Here is a 14,984-nt window from a genome sequence, read left to right as displayed (position 1 = left end):
AGCGCGGCCTTGCCCCGACAAATATGGCGTCTGCGTTGACTTAGCTTTGCGACGCGGATGGATGACGCGAGAGGCTTCTGCATACCGGAAGCAGTCGACCCGAGACTCGGAAGGAAGCACAAAGTTACCGACCGCGGGGCGCGAGCGTTGTTCACCACTCCACACGTGTTCGCTCGCTACAAACGTGGAAGGAATTGTTTTCTTTTCCCCCCTCCAGCATCGTCACGCATCAAACTTGAGCTTTTTCAACGTGACAGCAAACAATTTGACGTCGGAGTTTGCTCGTCGAGTTACTTTCGTCAGTCGAGTCAACTTCAGGTAGGTAGCTAAGTGCATTTCCTGCACACTTCATTTTCACATTTCACGTTAGTCGCAAGTTAATGTTCAAATGTTGAGGGAGACTCGTCTCACCGGAACAATCAATCAGTCTATCAATCAATCAGTCAGTTCATTTGGATCTTTTAGTCGTTAAACGTGGCTTTGGTGGTGTTTTTTGATGGTGGAGTTAGTTTGTGTGCAGTTTTCTATTGTGTGACAAGAATTGTGAGCCCGGACCAGATGACTCGAACTCATGAGTGAATTTCTTCTTCTACAGAGGAAGAAGACGACGACAACAGAATTGTTCTCCTTGTTTGGCTGATCAATGGAGACAGCGTTGGGCTCATGTGGCTCGCCGCCGTCGTTTCCCGTCGGCCGCCGCTCGCCGGTGCCCAGCCTCGTCCATGTCCCTACGCCCGAGATGAAGAGGAAGAAGAAAAACAGCGCACAAGAGGACCACGGCCTTCTTCCGGCTCACAAACGCACAAAGAAGAGGAAAGAGACGGGAGAAGGAAGGGACCAAGAGGACGGGATTCTTGCCGGCGCAAAGCCGATGAAGAAAAAGCGAGACAAACGAGACCCGGTCGCTGCGGCTGCGGAGAAGGCCGAAGAAGAACGAGAGGACCCAAAAGATGACGACGGCGTCTTTCCCGCCGAGGCGCTCGCCCGCAAAGCCAAGAAACGAAGAAAGGAGAAAATCCGAGAAGCGGACAATGACGGCGACCGTGTTCCTCCTGCCGACGTGCGCAAAAAGAAGCGCAAGAGAGCAGAAGAAAGCCTCCTTGTCGCTGACGGCGAGACGGAGGAGAGCGTTGCCGTGGCCGCCGACCGACACAAGCTTGACCGAGCTGACTGGTGAGTGGAGCGGGCGCGCTAAAACAAAGGCCGGATGGACTCCTGACGTGATCTGGCAAATATCAAAGCCGGCCGGCCGCGTGCGTGTCTTGCAGCTTGGACTCCCGTTTGGTGGCTGAGTTGGAAGAGTTTGTTCCCAACGTGAGGAAGAGAGCCGAGTCCGAGATCAAGACCCTTCTGCGTCACGACCTGGAGCGCTTCCGAGTCTTCAAAGAGCAAGGTCGCTCGCCGTGCGGAAAGAACCTCTTTCCGGAAGATTCCCGGCCGGGTTCCTCAACAATGTTGCACCTCAAGCCCGTCCTCTCCGCGCAGGCATGCGCGTGCGTTGGGGCCGCTTCACGCACGAGGAGAATGAGCGGATCCGAGAAAACGTGGCGCGCTTCCTGGCGGTGACGGGCATCGCCTCCGCCGACCAGCTTCTCTTCCCGCATCGCTACGAGGAGCTGCGGGCCGACATCAGGAGGCTGAAAAAGCAACATGGCTTCTTGGAGGCCATCGGTGAGATGAATGGGAGGCGCCTGAACGTCTGCCTGTCTGCCCGCCGTAACTCACTGCCCGCTGTCGTCGTGTCTTGCAGCCGAGGGAATCCCCAGACCGTGCAAGCAGGTGGTGACCCGGGCCGTCAAGCTGGACCGCATGAACCACATGGGAGAGTGAGAGCTGCCGCCGTCGACTAGCGCAAAGCGCTGCCGAGGCACGCTAACCTTGCCGTGGCCTTTGAGGTTCACCGAGGAGGAGCTGGATCGTCTGGTCAAGTTGCATACGCTCCACGGCAACGACTGGAGCACCATCGCTAGGAAGATGGGACGCAGCAAATTCGCCTTGCAGAAGCGCTTCGTCAGCATCGGTGGGTTGGTTCTCTTTTATCGGCCCCCGCTCACTCGCTCACTCGCCCGGCAAACGCTTTGTCTGGCTCAGCGACGGGTCGAGGCCTGTGGACGTCGGAGGAGGAGAACAGGCTGGAGGAGGTGGTCAAGGCTCACCTGGAGGCGCTGGTTCAAGGAGCCGCCGGAGACGCCCGTTTGACGCTGCGTCAGCTATGCGCGCGTTTGCCCTGGACGGAGATCAGCCAGCACGTGCGCACCCGATGCTGGACCCAGTGTCGCGTCAAGTGGTCAGTGCACATGAACAGCGCCGGTGCCACCCACTGCCTTTCTCGACCGACCGCATGTCTCCGTGCGGCTTGGAGGCTTTTGGAGAAAGAAAAGCCAACCGGTTCCGTCTTGCCTTTCAGGTTCTGTATCCTGCAGGCCCGGCTGTCGCAGAAGAACCCCAGGAAACCCCCGGAGGGACTGAGGACCAGGCTCCACCTGATCAACACGTACGTACGGTCGAGCGAGCGATCGATCGATCGATTGACGGACGGCAAGGCTGACCGCTCCCGACTCATTTGTGTCCCTGGACCGCAGGCTGTACGCTTTGAACATCGAGGACGCTTGCGACATTGATTGGGATGCGGTTTCCAGCATCCTGGGGTGAGTTGCGAGTCGCGGCGACAGCTTCTGACGCCTCGGCGCGGCGACAGATTCTGACGCCTCGGCGCTGCGCTTTCAGCGGCGTGACTCCGCTCTGCGTTCAGAAGCTTTTCCGAAGCCTCAAAGTCCGCAACATTCCCGACTGGCCTCGGCTCTCCTACGGAGGTGGGTGCGGTTGGCGGCGGCCTCTTCCTGCCACTTTGCGCCCTCTTTTGGTGACCCTCTGACCGCCCCGCAGAGATCATCGACTTCCTGCAGGAGCACGTGACGCCGCGTCTGGAGGAGCGGCTCCGGCGCTACGACAAATGGCGGCAGGAGGACGAGGCGGAGCGCCTGGCGCCCCCCGACGACTCGTACTCTCTGTCGGACATCTTCGTGGACGAAGAAGACGACCATTTGCTGGAAGTGGATAACACTCGGCCGAGCAGAGGCCGATCCAAGTGCGAGAGGGGGTGGCCCGAAGCGCAGCCCACGCTCGAGCCCACGGCGACGCCGCAGCCCCGATCGTCCCGAGCGGGTCGCTGACTCGGTTGCATCTGCTGCTCGTCCCCTCCCATTGCAAAATGCTGACATTGGAATTGGCTCAGACAGTGTGTTCCTGAGTCACCTCTCCTGGCTTTCCGTGAGCTAGTCGCGCTCGCTGTGTTTTATTGGCGGTCGGCCATTGTTGCCGCCGCCGTGCTCTCCGAATACAGCTATTTTTCGAAGCAAGCCTCTTTCTCAGCTGTTCAGCCCTCCGAGACTGGCCGGCCGCCGCGCACGATATGAACACACGGTTGTCGGATGACAAAAACAACAGTGTCCAAACACACTGCTTGGCGCTACCAAAACGCCTGAGGAGGAGACAAACAAACGGTCTTTTGCCTTGCTTTTATTTTTGCAGAGTTGGCCACACCACAGACAAAACTCCCGCCGTGTCTTCGTCGCTCGGGCTACTTGGCGGCAATGGTGCCGCTGGCCCGCACGATGTTGGGGACAAACAGGAGGCCTGATGCCCTCTCAATGGTTTCTATTGGAACCAGGAAGCGCTCCAGAGGGATCTTCTGGTCCACAGCCTCGTTGGGAAGGACGTATGAGCGCAGTTCCACGCCCTCCTGAGCGCCCCCGCGCTCCAAGATCAACACCTGGGATGGCGACACGCAGGTGACATGAGAATTGAAGACTACGCAAAGGAGAGACATGTCACTGCGGCCGCCATGTTGAATGTGTCGTAACAGCCTTGACAAAATGTCCTGCCTCATCATTAAGACGAGAGCATTGGCCGCCCTGTTTGTGGAATGACCAAAATAAGACAAGATGCCATGAGCACTTGAAACGCCCTCAAAGTTCTCCGCAACGAAAACATTGCTGACAGATGGATGAGCATCCTGGTGTCCAATTGTGTTGCGAACGATTGCAAACGCAGTACCGAGCCTGCAGAAAAAAAAAAGTGTCTTGTTATCGCAGTTTACGGAGCGTTGTGTCATCATCTAGGTTTGGTGTCTATTGCCCCCTGGTGGTCGAGGGACGCACACCGCAAGTAACAGCAGACCAATTCTTTGGGTTGGTCCTATGGCCTCTTCGGACAATTCCCACATTCAAAATGGCGGGTGCGCAGCAGACGTTCCTTTTGGATCGGACGCTGGCTAACCTTGAAGAAGTGCGTCGGCACGGCGACGTGGTTCCGACCCACAACTTGGTAGCGCACGTATAGTTTGCCGTCAGCTTCCTGCCTGCACAACGGGTGAGCGCGGCGGCGCCTTGAGTTTCCTTGTCGACCGAAGTCGTTACTTGGCGAGCCGCCGTGACGAGAGGTCGCGCTCACCTGGGCAGATAGAGTGGGCCGGTGCACACGTAGACGTTGGCGTAACGTTTGGTCAGCGAGCGACACAGCTTCTCCAGGTTGTTCCACGCGTTCTGGTTCAAGTGGGGGTTCTGCACACGCGCGTGCGAGTCAGTGAGTGAGTGAGTGTGCAGCACAAAGGCGCAAGTGAGGAAAGCGCGCGCACGGGCCGGCACCTGGGGGGCCACGTTGGTCAGGTAGAAGGTGTCGTCCATGGCCTTTTGGCTCCACTTGTGATTAGCCGCCGCTGCCATGTGACCTCTGTCGAGGCCGCTCCCCTTGTAGTCGGCGTTGGTGGCGCGGTGGAAGAAGTGGACACTGCGGCCACGCACGCTGACGCTTACGCACCAATGTCAGAGCGGCACGTACGAGCGCCGGGCCCACCCACCTGTCGTCCTCCTTGAAGTCGCAGCACGCCCTGTCCGCCGCCCCTCCGAGCGTGTCGCCGCTGAGCCTCTCAATGACCCACGCGGGCGTCCGGGTGCGCGGGTCGTACGAGCTCACGTAGGATTCTCTCGTGCGGATGTTAGATAACGAGGGGAAGCCGTATTTCATGACGGCGCCCCCCGAAGACCTGCTCAACTGCAACAATTAAGACACTTGATCTTCCATTCGAGTTCCGATTCGCCAATTGTTTTTGAGCTAGTAGCGTAAGTGGGCGGGCGTTTTGACGGCGAAGCACTGCCTCCACGAGTGGAAACGCAATCGACACCAAAAAGTGTCTCAAAACAGTGTGGACGAGTTGTTCAATCGGCCACACCGAGGAGCCTTGCGTTTTGTATTGCAGTTCGACATCTTGGTGCTAAAGAGCTAATTGCGCCCGCTCCTTCGGTCTCCGACAGCGCCAGAAAAAGTGGTTTCGTTTGATGGGTAAACACTGACAAATTGGTTCCAAATTGGTCCGTATTTCAAAACTACACGTCTTAGCATGTGCTTCATCAATCTCAAACAGGAGAACGTGAGCAGCTCTCTCCACGCACCGTCAATTCGGAGGCGGCGTGGACACTCTGTACCGGACCCAGCGGAAAGACCGGCTGCAGACCCTCCTCGCCACCCGAAGGCCTCCACAGGTGGCTCGCCGAGGCGCCGACGGCCGCTCCGAACGACAAGGTCGCTAAGGTCCGCCGCCATTTACGCATCGCTCCGGTCGCGCTCTAATGACGTCGCGTGCGCTGGTGAGCTCGAACAAGCTGCTTTGTGACGGAGCGATGGACGATTGCCAACTCTTCCTTCAATCAACTTGGCTTAATCGGACAAGTGGCAACACGGCTAAATAGGTCATTTTATTGGCATACTCTTGGGTTTGATCAACAAATGTAAAGCGAAATATGCAGCGTTTCCCCACCAGGGCTGCGTGTAATCTTTTGCAAACATTGCTTTCCGAGATGATATCAGTCCTTTCAATCAAATGTTCCCGGCACGGAGGCTAGGTGACGTCGCGTGCGTCGCCGGATGATGACGTTGCCGAGCCTTTCCTCGATTTGATGGCTTCAAAAGGCGGCAGCGGCGATCAGGCTGACGATGAATGGGAGGCGGAGTTGCGAAGTCATCAGCGGCGAGGCGGCGCTTGCGTCGTCAAGGCAACCGCTCTTCTTCAGACACGCGCGCCGCTCACAGTAAACGCCTGCGTGCACACGGCCGCGACATGGTCAGTGCACGCGTCCTTTGGGGGGGGCGATGTTGCAATATTTTATCATAGCGCCCTCTGTTGGAATAAATAATCGCAAATATCGAAATTCTATGATACCGCACGAACACCTGATTCAAACGATCAGGGTCCTTCTCAAACTCGGACGGAGCTTGTCGATGAGCTGATCATTTGGATCAGGTTTGTTGCAGCAGGGAGAAGCGGACGGCAGGGCAGGGCAGGGCAGGGCAGGGCAGGGCAGGGCAGGGCAGGGCAGGGCAGGGCAGGGCAGCCACTCCCGAGGACCCAATTTGGCAGGGCATCACCGTTTGAGCGAGGGAGTAAAAAGTGCGTGCCACGATGGCGTGCCTCACCTGCAAAGCCGTCGGCACACTGGCAGCGCTGGAAGTCCACGCATGTGCCGCCGTTGAGACAGGGGCGAGCCTCGTGGCACACGTTGACTGGACCGAGGTGAAGCTTGTTAGTTACTCGTCCGCCGAGCGTCCGGCCCCTCCCCCGTCGCCGCGTACCTGTGCAGCCGGCCCCGCTGCTTCTCCTCGTGTATCCGGGCTGACATTGGTCGCAGCGCCTCCCAGCGGCGCCCTCCTTGCACTGGCACTCCCCCGAGGCGCCGCAGTGCAGAGAGCGGCTGCCGGCGTCGTTGCACTCGCACGCTGACATGCGCACGAGAACAGGATCAGGATCCGCTCCGAGTCCTGTCGGCTTTTTTTCGTGTGCCTGTGCCTGCGTGTGCCCATGTGTGTGCCTGCACTGACTGACCCACGCAAACGTCCTGGTGATGGAGCGGCAGGGTGTCGTTCCTGTAGTAACCAAGACGGCAGTGTTGGCAGCGATGTCCCCTGGTGTTGTGTTTGCAGCTGACGCACGTCACCACGTTCAGGAAGTCCATGAAGCTGCAGCGGTTGGAGTGGCCGTTGCACTCGCACTCTGACACAGAGAGAGCAGAAAAGCTACGCTAACATAGGCTAACGCAGCTAATTACCCTTGACGGATCACAGGGTGGCGGCCGTCTTGCCGTGATCCTGACCGATGAGGTTTTGAAATGGGAGAGGGGTCAGAGTCACCCACCGGGCCGGGGCCAACTAGGCGCAGCTAGGGAGGAGCTAGGGAGGAGCTAGAGGTCAATTCTGAGGTGAGGTAAGGCACCTTACCCTGGAAAGTGACATGCCAACGAGGGACAGCTAGGGAGGAGCTAGAGGTCAACTCTGAGGCGAGGCGAGGCAAGGCGAGCCGTCTTACCCTGGAAAGTGACATAGGCGATTTTGGAGAGCTGGCTGCTCGTCCCACTGGCGGGAATCAAAATCTTCTGAGTTGCTTGGCGGGCAAAAGCAAGAAAGGAAACAAGAACGAATGTGCAGCTGTGGCAAGGTGTCAGGGATGCTCTTGGTGCTAAAAGTAGCATCATGCTCCTTTTGTTACCTTTTCTCTCATAGCCTTTTTGCTCTTCTTTCAATGCCGTCCGCGCATTCTCTTCCTCCATCTGTTTCTTCTCAGGTTGCTTCAGCCCTTCTTCTTTGGACTCGGCAGCTGTCAATCAAATACATTGTTTTTGCGCTTCAGTTGGATTCCAACGGATGGCTCGCTCCTTCTCGCTCTTCACCTTTTTGATTGCTTTGGCCCTCTTTCCTCCTGGCGTCAGGCTCTCGATCCTCTTTCTCCATCGCGGCAGAAGCATCCCGTCTCGGTTCGTCGACTCGATCAGGGGAACCGGGTCGGGACGTCCGCTCGGGAATTTTGGGGTTGGAATCCAAAGACTCCGGTTCAGGTTCCCGAGGACTCGTCCGGCCTGTTTGGGAATCCAAACGACGCTCGACCGATTCCGGATTGGAACTTTCTGCCTCAGGAGGTGTTATGGGACCAATCGAATCCTGATCAATTAAATTCATTGCAGAATCTCGTTTGGGATCTTCTGTTCTAGGACCAGTGGAGTCCCGATCCGTTGAATCGGATCCAGAAGCACGATCTTCTGGTCCAGGTCCAGTGGAATCCTGCTCAGTTAAATCTAATCCAGATTCAGGATTTAAATCTTCGGGGCCAGCTGAGTCTTGAGCTACTGAAACCGATCCAAAATCTTCTGTTCCAGGAGGACTGGAATCCTGAGCGCTTAAATCCAATCCAGAATTGAGACTTAATGGACTTGAATCTTCTGTTCCAGAAGGAGTTCCAGGTCCAGTGGAATCCCGGTTCACTGAATCCAATCTAAAATCCAAATTGGAACTTGGATCAACAGAATCCAGACCCAAGACTTCTCTTCCCAGCCCGGTGGGATCCTGATCTGGAAAAGGGAAGGTGAAGTCCACTGGGGCCAAGTCCCCGGCAGGCTCTGACCAATCTGATGCCGTTGACGCTTTGTCCTGTGCGACCTCGCCGACTTGTGTAGGAGGAGCAGCAGCAGCAGCAGCAGGAGCAGCAGAAGAAGGAGGAAGTAATTTAGGAGCGCCGCCGTCAGGAGGAAGTCCGTCGGAAGAAGTTGCATCAGGAGGTGACTTTGGGCCCAGTCTGTCGGCCTGCGTTGTTCCGTCAGTCGGCGGTCCGTCCGCAGGAGCTTCTCGGGCAAAAGTGGCGTCCGGAGGTAAGCCGTTGGGAAGGATTTTCGCCAGAGGCGCTGCATCCGTGGACGGCCGATCGGACGTTCGGCCAGGAGCGAGTCCATAGGGAGGCAGTGCTACTTTCTCAAGAGAAAAATCAGGGAGAGGATCGTCGGACGCCGGGCTGGGGAGCGGGCCATCGGGGGGAGATCCTACGGCGAGAGGTCGGTTAGACCTTCCCGTCGTCAAATCGGGATCTTCCGCGAGGAAAGACGTCGGAGGAGGCGGAGCATCTCCAGAGGGGACCGTGCCGTCGAGAGCCATCGCGTCCGACGACCGGGAACTTGAGTTCCGAGGGGAGGAGCTGGCACCGGATGTCGGCCCGAGGTCAAAGTCTGTGCTGTCAGGGGGCGGAGTCACAGACACCTGAGCGTTAGCGCCGACGTCTGAGGTCTCCCTAGCGCCGCCGGGCACCGTCGGAGCGCCGAGGTCCATACGCTGACCGAGGGAGGTGTCGACAGTGGGAACCGGCGGGGGGACGCCGGCGCCTTCCGCTGATGCCGAGTCAGCGCTTTGCCGCTTTGGAACAGCTGAAGACCTCACGCCTTTGTCCTCTGGTGCAATCGTCACAGCGTCGGGTGCCGAAGCGTCTGTCGTCAAAGTGTAAGTCGTGGAGCCGTCGGAGCCGGAAACACCAACGGCGCCCGCCGTCCCAGAACCGCCCCAGGTAGGAGACGAGCTATCGGATGTTTCCGTCCGAGTCGTCGTCGTGGCGGCAAAAGCGGGAGTCGTGTCAGTAGAAGTGTCCGTAAAAGTCGTGAAGCTAGGAGAAGCGTCCGGCGAAAAAGTCCTATCGCCCGAGGAAGCCGTTGTCGCAGGTGGGGAAATAGCGCGAGCGCCGCTCTTGCTCTCGGGAGAAGAACCCAAAGTGGCAAAAGGAGAAAGGGAAGAAGGCTCGACGGTGGAAGTCGAGTCAGTGTCAGTGATTCCACGCGTTGAAGCAGAACTTCTGTCAGAGGCATCGGCCGCTGTCAGAGAAGAACATTGACGGCGGTGTTTGTGCTTAGCAAACTGTGCCAGAGATGGGAATAGTTTCCAAATTGGGCCACCCACGAGAGTCACAAATGTAAAGAGAGGTAGACAGACACTCACCGCTCATTTCTGCTGCTTCACCTAAAAGGCAAACAGGTTGGATTAAAAACAGGTCAGAGGCCTATTGATGGAAATCGAGCAAGGAGAAAAATCTGAATGCACGCACGCACACACGCACGACTCATCAAAAATACGTACACGCATTGGCAGTCCCGCCAGGAAGCGGCAGAAAGCTGCCCGCCATCCATTTGCGGGACCGGAAGCCGGCGCTGCAGCGTTGGCAGTCCTGCCCACTGGTGTTGTGCTGACAGTCGCACGTCAAGGTGGCGTCCCGCAACCCGCACGCCGACGCGTGCAGGTTACATTGACACCTGAAAGGCGGCAAGCGCACGTCCGTGAGCCCCTCCCTATCCGTAGGTTAGGACAAAGCTGCCCGCCCGCCCGCGCTCGGCGGCGCACCTGGCGGGGACGTCGATGTTGGATATGGCGTAGAAGTACTTGAGCAGGTTGTCTCTCTGGACGTAGGTCCCGCCCAGGGCCGGTCGCAGGAGTCGGAGGCGAAGGTCGGTGAAGGTAAAGAAGTCCCGCAGAGCTTTGCTGCTCTGCAGCCGCGTGAACAAGGCGTCCGTGTCCAGGAGCTTCGGGCCCGCCAGCGCTCGCAAGCGGGCTCCCACCTCAAACACCACCGTCTTCTCCTCCTGGCCAGGTGGGAGTTAGGGTTAGTGCTAGTGTGCTAGCGTGCTAGCTAGCTCGAGCGCTAGCATGCTAACTAGTCGTCTTCCCTAATGGTCGGACGGACGGACAGTCACCTTGGCCCCCAGCCATCCGGAGTACCGCTCGGTGCAGATGACCCTGGTCACGTTGCTGGGCGCCAAGTCGGACACTCGCTTGGGCGGCATGCCGAACGTCTCCATGCAGTCGTCGGCGTAGAACTGGTAGGGCCGCCACGTCAGCCCTGTTGCGGGAGCGAAGCGCCACGAGCGCGTGACTCGGGCGCAACTCGGGCACGACCTCCCCACGCGCGACCTCTCACCTTTGTCCGTGGACTTGTCCAGCACCATGCTGGTGGGGCGCCCGTATTCGAAGCTGACCACCAGGTCGTCCACCACCTCCAGACTTTTGTTCCAGGACAGCGTGACGTTGGCCAACAGCGGCTCAGGATACTTGGACCACGGGACCGTCTGCCAGTAGGTGATGAGCCCGCCCCTTTCCCGGTCTCCCATCAGCTGAGGCGGGTGGGACAGGTCCGGACTGGAGGCGTCGCACTCGTCGCTGCAGAGGTATGGGTTTTCCTAAAGGGTGACGCAAAGGTCCAGATGATAGTCTGGGTTGGACCGAGCCAACTTACGAGCCGTTGGGATGGAAACAGCACCAAAGAATGGGAACACACTGACCAGAGTGCAGAATCGCTCGGGCGGGTCGCCGCAGGTGACTCCCGGCGGCTCCACTCGTATCTGCATGGCTTCTTTCATGTTGGCGGCTGGCGGCTGGCAGGCGGCGTCCTCCCATCCGGTGCCCGCCCCCCGGCGACAGGCGTCAAATTGGCATCGAGCCGACGTGGCCAAGAGGAGCAGGAGCGGCAGGCGCTTGAGGCCGTCCATGAGGAGGTCCTCGGGGAGTCGCTTCGAGGTCACGGGCTGCTCGGAGCTGTGGGGCGTCGCTGGCTGGCTGGCATGCCGCAGGTGGGCCGCTTACCGTGGCAGCCTGTTACGTATAAAAAGACGTGCTGACACCATCTACCCCGATACTGCGTATACGGTGCACTTTTGGGGCGAGTACAAATTGTTCAGTGCGAGTTTCGCCCGCCCACCCGAAGTGGACTTGCAGTCCTGTACGCGTACAAATTGTTCAGTGCAAGTCCCAAACGAAGTGGACTTGCAGTCAGTCGCATGGCCGTTTGCAGAGTGTCAGCTCGCACATTTGCACTCGCAGTGTAGAGCAATCGAGCCAGTGTTCAAATGGACGTCGGTGTTGACGGTTAGGGGAAATGGCCATGAGGTGGCGCTGCACTCATCCACTCGCAACAGCTCACGTACCTTTCTCTTTTTTCCTCTTGCGTGAATGAGCTGATAGAGCGCAAAAGATGGGCTACTTTCTTATTTCCTTTTCTGCTTTCTCGATCTTTCTCTTCTTGCTGTCTTGCAGCTGTCGTTTTCTTTCACACCTCCTCCTCCTCTTCCTCCTTCTCGTCTTCTCCTAATCTCCTGTCTCATCCTCTTTAGACTTGTTCGTCTGATGCTTCACTCCCTCCAGCCCCGCCTACTTTTACTTCATCGTTATAATCAATATCATCATCATCATCATCATCAACAGCAGCAGCTGCAGCAGCAGCAGCAGCAGCAGCAACAGCAGACCTGTCACTTTATTATGAACATTTTACTTTATTCATCTGTGGCTCTTTCCTTTTTTTTTCTTCAAATGGACTTCTCACTCACGCACACATTCACACACGCGCGCACACACGCGCGCAAAAGCTCTTTACATTAAGCTCCCTTCTTAGCCCTCGGCTGAAGTTTTCCAGCCACTTTTTGGATTCGACAGACCACAGCTATAGCATATCAGAGCATTTACTTATATTGAGAATGCAATTATTAGAGAATTTTTTCATGCGTTTTGTCCACACATGGTTTAGTTGACTATTGTGTGAGCCGCCGCTTATCCTTTTCAAACGTTCTATCTTCCTGATCCATGAAGAAGTCCGGAAACGTTGGAAAGTACTGTCGTTTCCTCATGTTGGACAAAATCGTGAACGCAGCATCGGCGATTCCCGTGTTCTGACGTCATCAGCGAGCGACAGCCCAGGACGACGACAAGATGGCGGACGCGGTGAGCGTTGGCGTTAATCTGGACGCCTTTTCTCACGCCATTAGCGGTATTCAGGCGCTGCGCTCCAGCGTCAGCCGTGTCTTCGAGTCCCTGAAGGACGGTATGAAGAACCGCGAGACCCTGGAAGGCCGCGAGAAGCAATTTATCGCCACCTTCCAGGAGAACCTGCAGGCGGTCAACAGGGACCTCAAGTCAGTAACTCGCGTCGCCTCGCCTCGTATCGCTTCGCCTCACACGTTGAGCATTTCTTTTCGAGCGGATTACAGAAGCAACGCTTTTCCTGTCATGCGGCGAGGAGATGATCTGGACAGCCGGCCGGTCTCCTTGAGTGCCAAACGGAACTTTGGATAGGATGTTACTTTCACATGAAATTGTCCAAGGATTGCAAAGCAATTGATCACGATGGTCATGATTGAAGCTAGCAATTACAAGGATTCTCCAATTTGCCCTTTGACTAGATTTTTGGAGCGAGCCAAGCAAGCCCTGTTTCTCAGGACAAGCGCTTGTTGGCGGACGGTACATTCCAGCCTATTCATTAAGTCAAGCTCTGCCATCATTTTAGAGTTTTCAATGGGTCTTTGGCAGCTCCAAGTGTCCAAAATCAATAGAACCGGCAAAAGTCACTAAGACGGAGGCGACGAGCACGTAGCCGGGGTCGTCGGGCCCCGTCTCGCCCATGGCTCAGTGAGCTCTAGCCCGCTTGTCTCTTTGTGTTTGCCGACGCCAGCGAGCTGGAGCGCCTGAGTGGCCTGGTGGGCCGCCCGTCCGAGTCGCATCCCCTGCACAACAGCGGCCTCCTCAGTCTGGATCCGGTCCAGGACAAGACGCCGCTCTACTCGCAGCTGCTGCAGGCCTACAAGTGGTCCAACAAGGTGAGCTCCTCCCTCGGGCCCAGCCCTCCCTCGGGCTCGGCCCTCCCTCGGGCTCACTGGCGCTTTGCTTTGCACCTCGGCAGCTGCAGTACCACGCCGGCCTGGCCTCCAGTCTGCTGAACCAGCAGTCGCTCAAGCGCTCGGCCAATCAGATGGGAGCCTCGGCCAAGCGACGGCCCAAAGTCCAGCCCAGCACCCTGGTCCTCCCCCCGCAGTGAGTAGATCAAACGAGTCGGGCCTCCCCACATTTGATGTCACTGGAGGAAAGCCCGGTCGTTTGCGTGCGCTCCATTCTTTTTCCAGGTACGTGGACGACGTGATTTCTCGGATCGGCCGCCTGTTTCCCGACATGAGCATCGAACTTTTCCGACCGAACGGAACGTCCGCCGTGCTGCTGGTACGAGGCCGCTCGCTCGCCCACCCACCTCTAGCGTGCTAACCAGCTGAGGCGTAACTTCCTGTTGGTCAGGTGACGCTGGGCAAAGTGCTGAAGGCTATCGTGGTGATGCGCTCACTCTTCATCGACCGAACGTTGGTGCGGGGCTTCAACGAGAACGTTTACGACCACGGTGGCAAGGTGAGAGCCCGCACGCTACCCCCTGTTCCTCAGGGTTAGTGTTAGTGTGCATGCGTGTGTCTTTTCACTTTCCCTCCTCTGCAGCTGGACATCTGGACCAAGTCGCAGCATCAGGTCTTTCAGAAGGTGAGTGAGGGCAGGGCAGGGCAGGGCCGGGGGTCGACGGCGGCACCAGCTGATTGGCGCTGTGCTCACTAGGTAACGGACCACGCCACCACCGCCCTGCTGCACTACCAACTGCCGCAGATGCCCGACGTAGTGGTGCGCTCCTTCATGGTCAGGAAAAAAGCGGCAGGCAGGCAGGCAGGCGCCGGGTGTCCACGCGTGCTCTCGTTCATGTTAGCCAATGTGTGCGCAGACTTGGCTGAGGAGCTACATCAAGCTCTTCCAGTCTCCGTGTCAGCGATGCGGTCACTTCCTGCAGGACGGCCTACCTCCAACGTGGAGGGACTTCAGGACCTTAGAAGCCTTCCATGACACCTGCCGCATGTGAAAGAGGAAAAAAAAAAAAGCACAGGCACACGCAGTTCATTTCAGGATCGAGTGGTGTTTGCGTTGAACCTTGGCCATCTCCTGGTGGGCTGCAATCGTCTTCATCTCCCCCTTCTGGAAAATGTTAAATGCTCCCCAAAGGATTTGCACCAGCGCTAATGAGGAGCGCATCGCTGTGCCCTTCATGACTCATTGATGAAGGTCAATTAGGCGGTGGCGGCGTGCTGTCGTGGATGTCGCACCTGAACGCCACCTGCCCGTCAACCCCCCCCCCCCCCCCCCCCAGACCCACCGCTGCTTTTTCTGGTTCACCGCTCCCGCCGGGATCTCCGACTTTTGGCTCCAGACGCAAGCCGAGCATAAGCTCAAAGTTGACGTCAACGGAGAAAAAACGAGAAAAGGAAATAAAGTTGTGTTCCACCAAGTTGGAAGCTATGTTTTACTTGTATTTTTCTCCACCTGTTGAGAGCCAGTGGCGC

General features: G+C 57.4%; 4 protein-coding genes across 7 annotated transcripts; 2 read left to right on the top strand and 2 right to left on the bottom strand.

Annotated features, from left to right (window-relative positions):
* The first annotated feature begins 62 nt into the window (after nucleotides 1–62).
* LOC148397241 (transcription termination factor 1-like) lies at nucleotides 63–3,359 on the top strand. Its single transcript, XM_088376959.1, has 11 exons — nucleotides 63–318; nucleotides 596–1,173; nucleotides 1,269–1,393; nucleotides 1,486–1,671; nucleotides 1,751–1,826; nucleotides 1,896–2,020; nucleotides 2,092–2,287; nucleotides 2,408–2,494; nucleotides 2,583–2,648; nucleotides 2,728–2,813; nucleotides 2,887–3,359. Exons 2-11 carry the CDS (start codon nucleotides 644–646, stop codon nucleotides 3,171–3,173), a joined length of 1,764 nt encoding a protein of 587 aa, XP_088233085.1. The 5' UTR covers nucleotides 63–318; nucleotides 596–643; the 3' UTR covers nucleotides 3,174–3,359.
* Nucleotides 3,360–3,503: 144 nt separating this feature from the next.
* On the bottom strand, nucleotides 3,504–5,648 carry endog (endonuclease G). Of its 2 annotated transcripts, none has more exons than XM_088376969.1 (6): nucleotides 5,451–5,648; nucleotides 4,859–5,052; nucleotides 4,647–4,788; nucleotides 4,453–4,562; nucleotides 4,279–4,360; nucleotides 3,504–3,772 (listed from the first exon to the last, which is right to left on the bottom strand). In XM_088376969.1, the coding sequence occupies exons 1-6, from the start codon at nucleotides 5,607–5,609 to the stop codon at nucleotides 3,581–3,583; spliced, it is 879 nt and encodes a 292-aa protein (XP_088233095.1). In that variant the 5' UTR covers nucleotides 5,610–5,648; the 3' UTR covers nucleotides 3,504–3,580. The 2 variants fall into 2 exon arrangements, with proteins under 2 accessions (XP_088233095.1, XP_088233096.1); XM_088376970.1 differs by having other exon boundaries at nucleotides 4,859–5,044; nucleotides 5,451–5,599.
* An 86-nt stretch (nucleotides 5,649–5,734) lies between these two features.
* Nucleotides 5,735–12,015, bottom strand: ntng2a (netrin g2a). Of its 3 annotated transcripts, XM_088376954.1 has the most exons (14): nucleotides 11,775–12,011; nucleotides 11,133–11,442; nucleotides 10,772–11,030; nucleotides 10,548–10,693; nucleotides 10,198–10,436; nucleotides 9,937–10,109; nucleotides 9,799–9,819; nucleotides 7,719–9,674; nucleotides 7,538–7,645; nucleotides 7,358–7,432; nucleotides 6,878–7,045; nucleotides 6,628–6,771; nucleotides 6,472–6,558; nucleotides 5,735–6,094 (listed from the first exon to the last, which is right to left on the bottom strand). In XM_088376954.1, the coding sequence occupies exons 2-14, from the start codon at nucleotides 11,337–11,339 to the stop codon at nucleotides 5,961–5,963; spliced, it is 3,717 nt and encodes a 1,238-aa protein (XP_088233080.1). In that variant the 5' UTR covers nucleotides 11,340–11,442; nucleotides 11,775–12,011; the 3' UTR covers nucleotides 5,735–5,960. The 3 variants fall into 3 exon arrangements, with proteins under 3 accessions (XP_088233080.1, XP_088233078.1, XP_088233079.1); XM_088376952.1 differs by having other exon boundaries at nucleotides 10,548–11,030; nucleotides 11,775–12,015; XM_088376953.1 differs by having other exon boundaries at nucleotides 10,548–11,030; nucleotides 11,133–12,015.
* A 42-nt stretch (nucleotides 12,016–12,057) lies between these two features.
* Nucleotides 12,058–14,929, top strand: med27 (mediator complex subunit 27). Its single transcript, XM_088376968.1, has 8 exons — nucleotides 12,058–12,755; nucleotides 13,292–13,436; nucleotides 13,520–13,650; nucleotides 13,740–13,833; nucleotides 13,906–14,013; nucleotides 14,098–14,139; nucleotides 14,212–14,289; nucleotides 14,372–14,929. Exons 1-8 carry the CDS (start codon nucleotides 12,553–12,555, stop codon nucleotides 14,504–14,506), a joined length of 936 nt encoding a protein of 311 aa, XP_088233094.1. The 5' UTR covers nucleotides 12,058–12,552; the 3' UTR covers nucleotides 14,507–14,929.
* Nucleotides 14,930–14,984: the final 55 nt, after the last annotated feature.

This window comes from Syngnathus floridae, chromosome 5 (genome assembly GCF_059516105.1).
Source record: "Syngnathus floridae isolate MCC-2025c chromosome 5, RoL_Sflo_1.0, whole genome shotgun sequence".
NCBI lineage: Eukaryota > Metazoa > Chordata > Actinopteri > Syngnathiformes > Syngnathidae > Syngnathus > Syngnathus floridae.
This window is presented reverse-complemented; position numbering and strand designations above follow the sequence as displayed.

Coding starts and splice junctions, on each gene's coding strand:
- endog (XM_088376969.1), bottom strand. CDS start 5,609: ATGCGTAAATGGCGGCGGACCTTAGCGACCTTGTCGTTCGGAGCGGCC. Junction 4,789..4,858: donor GACTTCAAGGAGGACGACAG/GTGGGTGGGCCC, acceptor GCGTGGCCGCAG/TGTCCACTTCTTCCACCGCG. Junction 4,361..4,452: donor GGCCCACTCTATCTGCCCAG/GTGAGCGCGACC, acceptor CCCGTTGTGCAG/GCAGGAAGCTGACGGCAAAC.
- LOC148397241 (XM_088376959.1), top strand. CDS start 644: ATGGAGACAGCGTTGGGCTCATGTGGCTCGCCGCCGTCGTTTCCCGTC. Junction 1,174..1,268: donor AAGCTTGACCGAGCTGACTG/GTGAGTGGAGCG, acceptor CGTGTCTTGCAG/CTTGGACTCCCGTTTGGTGG. Junction 2,288..2,407: donor ACCCAGTGTCGCGTCAAGTG/GTCAGTGCACAT, acceptor CTTGCCTTTCAG/GTTCTGTATCCTGCAGGCCC.
- med27 (XM_088376968.1), top strand. CDS start 12,553: ATGGCGGACGCGGTGAGCGTTGGCGTTAATCTGGACGCCTTTTCTCAC. Junction 13,834..13,905: donor GAACGTCCGCCGTGCTGCTG/GTACGAGGCCGC, acceptor CCTGTTGGTCAG/GTGACGCTGGGCAAAGTGCT. Junction 14,140..14,211: donor AGCATCAGGTCTTTCAGAAG/GTGAGTGAGGGC, acceptor TGTGCTCACTAG/GTAACGGACCACGCCACCAC.
- ntng2a (XM_088376953.1), bottom strand. CDS start 11,339: ATGGACGGCCTCAAGCGCCTGCCGCTCCTGCTCCTCTTGGCCACGTCG. Junction 9,675..9,798: donor TGAAGCAGCAGAAATGAGCG/GTGAGTGTCTGT, acceptor CTTCTCTGACAG/CGGCCGATGCCTCTGACAGA. Junction 7,433..7,537: donor AAAAGGCTATGAGAGAAAAG/GTAACAAAAGGA, acceptor TTGCCCGCCAAG/CAACTCAGAAGATTTTGATT.